The 10,503-nt window shown below is 54.9% G+C and overlaps 1 protein-coding gene across 1 annotated transcript; it reads right to left on the bottom strand.

The window, feature by feature from the left end:
* Positions 1-3,957: 3,957 nt before the first annotated feature.
* SOX4 (SRY-box transcription factor 4) lies at positions 3,958-5,785 on the bottom strand. The gene has a single exon (XM_042869386.1). It carries the CDS (start codon positions 5,783-5,785, stop codon positions 4,499-4,501), a length of 1,287 nt encoding a protein of 428 aa, XP_042725320.1. The 3' UTR covers positions 3,958-4,498.
* Positions 5,786-10,503: the final 4,718 nt, after the last annotated feature.

The following is a 10,503-nucleotide window of genomic DNA, read 5'->3' on the forward strand; positions in this document are numbered from 1 at the left end:
CAAATGCAGCACTAGGCATTTGGCCCTGTTGAATGGCATGCAACTGAGCCCAGCCCATCAATTCAACCTATCCAGACCCCTCTGCTGATCCTGCCTGTCCTCATGCAGATCAGCACTCCCACCCAACTTTTGGGTCAGATCCAATGAGGGGACACTCAATCCTCTCAACCAAGCCAGTGATAAAAATGTTAAACAAAACTGGCCTCAGTGCTGAGCCCTGAGGGATCAGGGGGTCAGCAGCTGGATTTAATTCAATTCACAGTGACCCTTTGGGCTGTTACTACCACTTGCCTTGAAATGTTTGTGTAAACAGAGCAATCACTAACAAGGCAATTACATCCAGAGCTGAGTCCTGAATTAGTCACTCACTTTTTGTCCCACAGTATTCACTTCTTGGAAACAGTCACACTTTCCCCATGTTTGTGGCAAAACACAGAGATCGTGTGGAAAGGAGAGGCTGAAATGGCAGGTGGTGGGTAACCATTTTTGTACTCCGAGCTATCAAGATGATTGCAACACTTGTAAGCCCAGGAGGTCACATTGTAATACCTTGCTAATGTCCTCAAAGCTTTTCAGAGAGCACTATAGGGTTAAAATTAATCCTAGTACACACTTTAAAAAATCAGACCCCAACAGAATAAAGAGCCCCTGAGAGGTGAGCTGAGCTCTCACCTGCTACTTTTTCCATTTCCACGTGGAAGTAAAAGCAGGTGGGAGAGGAAGGCAAGGAAGTGGACCAGCCAGCACCAAGGTTCTGCCTGCCCTTGGCTGCCACTGTGTCATGTATCATGCAGGCAGGGGTCACAGCAGCTGGGGGGATACTGGGGACCTCCAGTCCAGCATTATTACTTCTGCCCAGTCAGGCGGTGTCTTCTGGGTGTATAATGAGAGAATACAAAGCTTACAAACATGTTTTGCATTGCTTATTCCCAGGGAACCCTGCTTCGGTTTTGGAAAAGAAAGGAAAAACAATACAATCTATGTGTGTGGTCACATCACGTGCTGCTATACATGGGAGGTAACAAAATGATGCACTGAAGAGGCAGGCATCATTGCAGAAAGTTAGTTAAATATCCACTGATGAGGTGAGCAGTCTTTGTGTAATTTGTAGGTAAATCAATGATGTGCAAACAAGAACAGTCTATTAAAAAGGAAATTATTTCAAATAAATAGATGGGGCTATCATGGTGATTTTTCATTCAAGTCTAGTTCAATTACTTTCAGTATCTCTGTGCACTGTGAGAAGAGCTAACAGAGAAATGGCAAAGAGCTAGAAAATGGGTAGCTTGCAAAGGCTGAAGAGGGAACAGAGTTGTCACTGTATAAAGACAAAATGATCTGTACTGAAGTTTGAACACAAAATAGTTGCTTGTTTTTTACATGGCACACTAATGAATTCACTCAGCATTACCACAAGGTGTTGTGGAGGCCACGAGCAAGAGGGGGATCTCACGGAGGGCAGAATGAATTCATGAAGTGAAATTTGATGGTGGCAATGATCACGGTATGGCTGTAGAACCTCGTAAAAGGCTGATACCCAGAGGCCAGGTGAAGTCCTGCCTTGTCTGCTGGAGGGTGGTCACAGCTGCCTGGCAGTGCAGTGAGAGGACGTGGCACCCAGGCTATCCCTGTGGTGATGCTGGGCACCTTCCCACAGGGGCCAGGCCAAGATCCATGATGAGGCAAGCCTGTGGTCAGGCACCAGCTGTGATTCCTAAAATCAAGTTTTCTTTTACATCATTATTTACAAATCACAATTTGCTAGATTTCACAACTGCTTGTGGGCTACTGGTTTTCTTTCCAAAGCAATCCCATACCCATTTCAGCAGAAAGATGGCCCATACTAATAGACACTTGCATACATACAGACAGGGATTGGCACAGAGTGAGCTTCCCAGTCTCTTCCAACCCAAGCCATCCTCATTTTGTGATTTAATATATCCTTGCACGGTTTTATCTGGAGTTTTTCCTCTTGCTAGATACCTGCCTAGCCCTGCACTGCAGGGGACAGGCAGAGGTTGCAGCACGTATCCATACAGACGTTCCCATGCAGTGGTGTGTCAATACGTGCTTTAGCCTGGTTGTTACTACATAAAAATCCCCAGAGAAAAACTGCATTTGGCACTACCGAACTCCTATCTGCGAATTGAGAACAAGGCACGCAGGAAGCCATAAGCCTTCGGGTTAACTGCTCCCGGGCCTCACCCTTCCCCCTTCTCTCTTGGATTCTGCTCAGCAGCACCGCCCGGGGCGGCACACACAGCAGAGTGCGGTTGGGGGGGGGGGGTTCACAGAGGGACCACGCGCTTGCTTTGCATGAGAAAAGCTTCAGCCGGGATACGCAGGGCAAGCTTCAGCGTGGGGAAGACCGTCCTCGCACGGGACAGAACGGAAAGAAAAGATGGTTAAAAGGGGGAGGAGAAGACCTGGGCTCCGTGGTTCGGGGAGGGCACGGCGAGAGCAGCGCCTGCAGCAGAGGGGGGGCGAAATCCCGGCCCGCCCTGCCGTCAAACGGAGGCGGAGTCCGAGCGAATCACCGCGTCGCGGGCGGGACGGGGCAATGAGGAGGAGCGCAGCCGGGGTTAGGGTTCAGTTCCAGCTGATTTTATTTCCTTCCCGAAGAAAACAAAAACAAAAACAAAGAGGTTATTTACAGAAGGTATATCGACAATCTGACAGGCAGTGAACGTGACATGGTTAGCTGGCATGATTTTTCTTTTTTTTTCCTCTTCTTTCCCAACGTTGCTTTGTGGGTGATCGTTAGACAAAAAAAAAAATAAAAAAATAAAAATAAAAATTCTACACAGCATATTGCACAGGATGGATGATCAAAAAAAAAAAAAAATAATAACAATAAAAGCGAAACCCTTAACAGAACCACCTCGTTCGGCAGACGTCCCCGTGCCTGTCATGTTATATTAACATACATAAACACACAATCTTCTTTTTTGCTTATTATAATACAGACTTAAATGTACAAAGATGTTTTCACTTTCTTCATCTTAAACACAACAGCTATAACCTGAATACATATGCTATCATCATGCCATAGGAGACTAAAACAATTATATTTAGCGACAAGTAGAAAGGATTAAATAGTCAAATACGAGAATGAAAAACGCAGTACATAGTGTCGCGAACTCAAACCGGCATTTCGATAGATCCAGTGGTTTAAAACGGCACGGCTTTGCTTCGAAAAAAAGTGCAAAAGATGTGGTTTACGAGTTAAAGGTACAGGATCCCTTTCCGCGCGGATGCTCCGGTTCCGCCTTTCGTTCTGGAGACGTTCTCACCCAAACGGCTTACCGGAGCCCTCCTCCCAGTCCCCTCCGGCCCCATCCGCTACGAGCGGGGCGCGGTGCGGGATGCTGTGCCTTTAAGTGCCTGCAGATCGGAGCGCGACGCGGGCGGAGGGGCGGGCGGGCGGCGATGTGCGCGCACCGCGTGTCCGGGGCCCTGCTGCCCGTGTCAGGAAATCCAAACAGCGATTAACACCGATTTACACCCCCTTTATATATTTTTTACAAAAATACACTGAGAAAATAATCGAACGTTTTTCATCTCTCTTCTTTTTTTTTTTTTTTTTCTTTTTTTGTGTGTGTGGTTTTTTTTTTTTGTCGTTTTTAAAAGTGTCAAAAGTCTACATTTAAATATAAAAAAATTAAAAGTTAAAACTCTAGCCCTTCCGTGAAGGAGACATAAAAACGGTGCGGGTAATAACGAGAACTAGCAAAAAAAAAAAAAAAAAAAAAAAAAAAAGACAAAGAATGACGGGCAGAAACGTTTGGCAGTATAAATAGGTCCAACTCGGAAACGGCATCCGCTCGCACGGACGGGACGGGACAGGGACGGCCGTCGGTGGGCACAGTCCTTCCACCCGCGGCCCTACGGACACACACGGACACAGCTGAGGGGAAATTTGGTCCTGAATTTCTGAGAGTCCGGCACGGCATTGAGTTGCGTTTGAATCCTTTAAAGAGTTAAGAGTGAAATAAAAAAAAAAAAAAAAAAAAAGAGCTGGTGATACTTTGTAGGAATCAAACAGAGCGCCATCTGTCCGCTTCGCATCTCCCTAACACTACGTTCTGAAACTGTTCCACGGTCCGACAAAAAAAACCTTAAAGACAGACAGGTAACATGCTCTATTAACCCACCATCGAGAGAATCCAACACCATCACGATTCCGAGAAAAAAAAAAAAAAAGAAACCACTACTGCTTTTTTTTTTTTTTTTTTCCTCGTGTTTTCGAGCGCCGCGACGGCACCTCAGCCCCCGACGCGAGCAGTGCGGTGAGGGCTCAGCCGATCCTCGTTTCCTTTCAAGCAGAGTTCAGGTCGCTCTTTCGCAGCGAGGGCGAGGACGACCCCCGCGGGAGCTCCGCTCCCTCCTTCCGCGCCGCACCGCGGTCCCTCTCTCAGTCCGTCCTCGGGCGGCGGCACAGCGGTTGGCGGCGTTCCCGCGGTCCTCTCGGCCGCCGCCGGCTTCGGGCCGCCCCGCCTCAGTAGGTGAACACCAGGTTGGAGATGCTGGACTCCAGCCAATCCCCCGAGATCATCTCACTTACCTCCGGCGTGCAGTAGTCCGGGAACTCAAAGTGCGAACCCGAGCCGGGCTCCAAGTTAAAATCCAGGTCCCGGTCGAGCGCGGAAGATCCGAAGCCGCCCAGGGACATGCTCTCGAAGCCGGGGCTGGGGTTCAGGTCCAAGAGGTCGTCCTCGAACTCGTCGTCCGACGACGAGGAGCCGGCCGAGGAGGCGGAGGACGAGTGGGAGGACGCGGAGGAGGACCGCGCCGTGGAGGGGGCGGGCGAGGCGGCTCTCGGGCCGGCGTAGCCGCGGTGCTCGGCGGGCGAGCGGGCGCCGGGCGGCGAGGGGCAGTCCCCGTCGGGCCGCGCCGCGCCGCCCGCCTCCTCGTAGAGGCTCAGCGGGTCGCCGGCCTCGGCCGCGCTACTGAGCGTGGGGCTGCCGGGCACGGCGCCGCCGGGGGAGCCCGAGGCGGCCGCCGCCGGCCCTCCGCCGCCGAAGATGTAGACGCGCTTCAGCTTCCTCTCGGCCGCCGCTTTGCCGGGCGCCGCCGGCGCGCCCCTCGGCTTGTACAGCGCCTGGTGCTCGGGCGGCGGCGGCGGCGGAGTGGGCGCGGCCGTCGGTTCGCCGGTGCCCGGCGGTGAGGCCTTGCCGCCCGCCGCCGCCTTGCCGTGGGGCTTGGTGCCGGCGGGGGAGGGCCGCGGACCGCCGCCGCCGCCTCCCTTCTTCGGGGCGGGTTTGGCCGTGCCGCCGCCGGAGCCGCCGCCCGCGCTGCCCCCGCCGGGCCCGGCGCCGCCCCCGCCCCCGCCGGCGGCCCGGTCCGCCTTGTCTGCGGGCTTGGCGGAGCTGTTGCCCGACTTCACCTTCTTCCTGGGCCGGTACTTGTAGTCGGGGTAGTCCGCCATGTGCTTGAGGCGCAGCCGCTCCGCCTCCCGGATGAAGGGGATCTTGTCGCTGTCCTTGAGCAGCTTCCAGCGCTTGCCCAGCCGCTTGGAGATCTCGGCGTTGTGCATGTCGGGCGACTGCTCCATGATCTTCCGCCGTTCGATCTGCGACCACACCATGAAGGCATTCATCGGTCGCTTGATGTGCCCGCTGGGCGTCTTGCACCAGCTCGGGTCGTCCGCCTTGCCGCCCGTCGAAGCGGTTGAGCCGGGTGTAGGCGACGAGGCGATGCCCAGCTCCAGCCCGACCCCGGCGGCCGAGGTCTCGGCGGCGGGCAGCGCCTCCGTATTCTCCGCCGTGCCCGTCTGCTGCACCATGGCTGCGGCCGCGGGGCTCGGCTCGGCGGCGCGGGGCTGCGGGGGGCTCCGGGCCGGCCCCGGGGCGGCTTCCACAACGGCGCCCGGCCCCGGCCGCGCCGCGCTCCCGCTCCGCGCGGACTTGTTGCCGGAGCCGCGCTGCAACGTGGGGCTCTGCTTTTGTCCTTAAACTCTTTTTTCTTTTTCTTTTTTTTTTTTTTGGTTTTTTTTTTTTGGTTTTTTGCTTTTTGCTTGGGGTTTGTTTCAGGGGGCGCCGCTCCGCCTCGCTCTCCCCTCAACGCCGCGCCCCCTCAGGGCAACCGCTCCGCTTCGTGCCCCGCCGGCCCCCGCCGCACCGGCAGCCCCGGGCTGGAGGGGGAGGGGGGAGGCGGCCCCCGGCTGCGGGACGCGTGGTGACGGCGCTCCGTGCGGCGTCGGCGGGGCGCCGTGCGGAGAAAGCACCCGAAGAATCAAAAAAATAAAAAAAAAAAGAAAAAAAAAAGAAAAAGGAGAAAAAAAGAAAAAAAAAAATAGCTAAAGCAATTAAAAATTCACGGCGGAAAAAGAAGCCAACAGCAACCCAAAAATTCACGGAAAAAAGACGATGCCGCAGAACGCCCGTGCAAAGCGCGTCCGTCCCGCAGGCAGCGCGGGCTGAGCCCCGTCCCGCAGCGCGCAGAGCGCGCGGAGCTCGCGGAGCCGCCCCCCGCCGAGCCGCGCCGCGCGCACGCCGGGCGATGCCCGCGCCCCCCGCACGCCGCGCTCCTCCGGCAGCCGCTGAGAGCGGAGCCCGCGCCCGCCCCGCGCCGCTTTATCCTTTCGCAGCCCGCGCCGCGGCCAATCGCGCGCTGTATCCAACGCGTCCGCGTGCCAAGCGCCGCCCGCCGCTTTCCGATTGGCGGCCGCCGCGGCGCGATAATAAGCGCCGCGTGCAATGAGAAGCGCCCGCGCTGACCTCATTCCCGGCGGCGGGGCGAACTCTGGGGAAGGGGCAGGAGGGCAGCGCCGCGCGCGCCGCCCCGCGCCCCGCCGCGCACGTGCCCGCGCCCCCGTCCCCGTCCCGCCCCGCGCGCCTCCCCCGACCAGAAGGGGTGGCGGTCGGAGAGGTGGTGCGAATGGAAGGCAGAGAGAACGGCGCAGTGTGTGAAATAACGCCACGCGCTCGCTAAAGGCACCGAGCGGCGCCGTGCCGCGCACCTGCACAAAGAGCCGCGCGGCGGCTGCGAGAGCTCCGAAGGCCGACGCTCAGCGGTCACCTGCACGGCCCGGGGCGCCGCCCGCGCCGCTTCGCCGCCTGAAGGGGTGCTGCTGCGTGTCCTCCTCCTGCCTAAAAGCTCGCCCCCCGCCTCTTGACGACGCCCTGTGACATCAGAGCTGCCCCGCAACTTCGCGCTGTGTGGCCGCTCGGCCTCCCGCTGCCCGCCCCCCCGGGCTGACACCCGCACTACGCGGCACGGCTCCGGGGCAGGGCGGACCGGCAGCGCCCGCGGCGGTTCTACCGGTGCTCCCGGCACTGCAGCGTGCAGCGGCACGAACGCAGCCCGCAGCCCACCTGTGAGCGGGGCATCCAGGGGCGCATCTGTAGGCAGCCCCCCCCCTTGTTTGCCTTATAGGTAGGAGTTTTCTTTCCAACTATACGGTGTGTAAGATGTTCACGCGTCGCTGCGCAGGTCAAAGGAGAACAAAGAACGAAAGCGATAGGCGGACGTAGAAATAAAAAGCTCGAGAGAGCGTTCCCATTCCGTCGTGCTTCAGTGCAAAAAGCCCTGCCTTCCAGGAACGTGTCTGTCCCCAGGTGAGCGGTCACCTCGATGCAAGCAGCCACCCCCATCTGCTCCCAGCAGTGCATGGGCACGGCGTGCTGTTTCCCATATGAAAGCTTCCCACATTTGTAAAAGCGCAATTTAGAATTGCTTAATAAAGCAATTGCAAGAATATGATGTGAAACTCTGTAAAAGCGTTTTATTACAATTTCTTGGCTGCTTCCTTGAAGTTAACTGCTTCCACTCCTAATCCTCCGACGCTGCGGTGAAAGTGCTTCAAGCTCCCCAAATTTTAAGCGCGGGTGTAGAATGTAAGCACTCAGCTTCCACCTAAAACGCACTTTTAAGAGCGCTGGCAACGCTTCTCTGCCGTTTAAAACTTGGGAAGATGGGAAACTTCCTCGTGTTCCTGCAGGCTGCAGCCCCGGGAGCGGAGGGACGCGAGGTGGCAGCGCTGAGCCTCTGCTCCTCGCGTCGGAAGCGCCGGGACCGCAGGGCCGGGGCAGCTCCTTCGGTCCTCTTCCTTCCTCCTACATCTTGTCCTCTGGACCCTTCACTGTCTTCCTAGCCCCGCTTTGGACGCTTTCTAATAAATTTCATAATCCTCCTACGTTCTGGTGCCCGTGTGCAGGCATGTTTTAAATAAGCAGCTTTGTATTTAAAAAAAAAAAAAAGAAAAAGAAAAAAAACCAAACCAACAAACACTTCTTATTGTTTTTAAGAAACACTGTGATTGTAAATGATGTTAAAGATATAACAGAAACAATCAGGAGGGGTTTTTGGAACCCTCCAGGTTTACAGCTGATTGTGCTAAAACAAGCAAGAGCTTGGGCTGGATGATGTCCCTTCCAAACTACTCTACCCTATGATCCTATGAATGTGTGAGAGGATGATGGATACTCTATATCTGTTGCTTGTGGAAACACTACTGAAATCTAGATCAGTAGAGATTCATTGTTTCCTGATTTTTCCTGCACAGCCACATTTCACTGGGTGTCATGCCATAATTTGGTCGATTCACCTTCCTGGGCTGCTCTTGTCTAGATGGTGGGTCCACTTGGATCCTGGTGCATTCTTTGGGATGGAGCCACACCTGCATCTCCCACCGTTCCTTGGACAACAGGCATTCCTTTGCCCCACTCTGCTCTCTGGTCTATGGACACGCCTGAGCTTCACGGTGTTCTCTATATGATGGAAACCCCTCTATCCTGCACCACTGTCTTGATAGTAGGCATGACTGGGTCTGATGTCATTCTGTTGGTAGTTGGCATGCCTGCACCCCATGCTGTCCTCTTGGTGGCTGGCAGGCTTGCTCCACACACTGTCTTCTCACTGTTCTCTGAATTTGGGGCATGCCTGTGCCACACACCATTCTCTTGATAGTGGGAATTCCTGTCTCCCATGCCTTTCTCAGACTAGTAAGTGCGCCTTGGCCCCATGGTGTTTTCTGGCCCATACCCACACCTGTGCTTTGAGCCTCTTTCTGCTCAGTCCTTGTGCACGTGCCGCTTGCCATCAGGCACATGATTGCTGGCCACTGCTCTCGTGCAGTTGTGGCTCTTGTAGCTCCTGTTCCACCTCCATAAGAGGTGCTGTGCCCTGATCTGCCAGGAACCCCGTCTTTCTCACTCCATACCCAGGTGGGCAGCCACTCGCCTTCCTGCTCTGGCTCCTCCCCCCTTCACACTTCCATGTATCAGAAGGCCTAAGCTCAGCAACTGGTGGATCAGCTGCCGGTGGTGCTGTACTTACATGGTGGTGGCACTATGACAGCAGCTGATGGATGTGGCCAAACCTGGCTGTGTTGGGTGTGGGGAAAAAGGGGACAAGGGCCCCTTTCTTTGGGATGGCTCCCCTGCGCCATTTTGCTGTGCAGAGAGAAAGTCTGTCCTTGGACACAGGCACAGGCCCGTGCTCTCACCTGCCCAATGGACACTGTTGACTCTCGTGTCTGACCAGCCTTTCAGTGAAAAACCTTTTCACTGTTAACACCAGTCCTGACCCTCACCTGATGCAGCTCCATGCCGTTCCCTGGGGTCCTGTCCCTGCCACCAGAGTGCAGAGCTCAGCGCTGACCCTCCTTTCCTCTTGTGAGGAGCTGCAGGCCGCCATGAGGCCTCCCTCAGCTCCTCTGCTCTGGGCTGAACAAGACAAGGGACCTCAGCCGTTCCTCGTACGCCTTGCCTCACCATCTTCATAGCCTTCTTTGGACACTTTCTAAAGGTTTTTCCTCTTACATCATGGTGCCCAAAACTGCAGACAGTGCTTGCCCCAGAAGCATGGCCCAAGGCTCAGTGTTTGAACCAGCTGCATCAGCTAAAACCTCTTGAGCACACTGAATTAACACTGCAGCTCCCTCCCCTCTCTGAAGCTGATGGCTGCTAGTGCCCAGTCTCACTGATCAGCACCTCCTGCACTCGGTGTTTTCCACACCCTCTGCTCTGTAGGCTGTGAGAAACAGTGCAGAGTCCACTCTGGATTTCTGTAAGCTTTCATTAGTTGATTAATTGGGGAAAAAAGGGTGCAGACAGGCATGGAAGTCCCTGTGGAGGCTGAATTCACCTGTGAGCAGCAAGGCGGGTGCTTCACCCAGGCACATCTTGAGCAATAGCCTCAGTTGGTCACTTAGCAAAGTGAAATGAAATATTCCGGCTAATTAAAGCAATTCCCGGGACATCTTGCTTCCTGTCAGTCTGTGACAGGCATCAGCGTGGTGAAGAAAGACAGCATCTTATATCCCTTAAAAAAACAAGGAGCATATTTCTGTCTGCAGCTGAAATTCATCTCTATGACATATATTTTGCCTCGACATTCTGTGCTGCATTTTAAATAAGTGTATGGTGGCGATTTTAGCCTTCTTGAGTTGGAAATGACAAGGCCAAACCACGAGTGCCTTTTCCACCATCTTTCTGTGCCCATTTTGATACAAGGATTACAAGGTTGATGAGATACTGGTGATAAATAAGGATGAAGAAG

Source organism: Lagopus leucura, unplaced genomic scaffold (assembly GCF_019238085.1).
Source record: "Lagopus leucura isolate 7727_CA_CO unplaced genomic scaffold, USGS_WTPT01 Super-Scaffold_100002, whole genome shotgun sequence".
Lineage (NCBI taxonomy): Eukaryota > Metazoa > Chordata > Aves > Galliformes > Phasianidae > Lagopus > Lagopus leucura.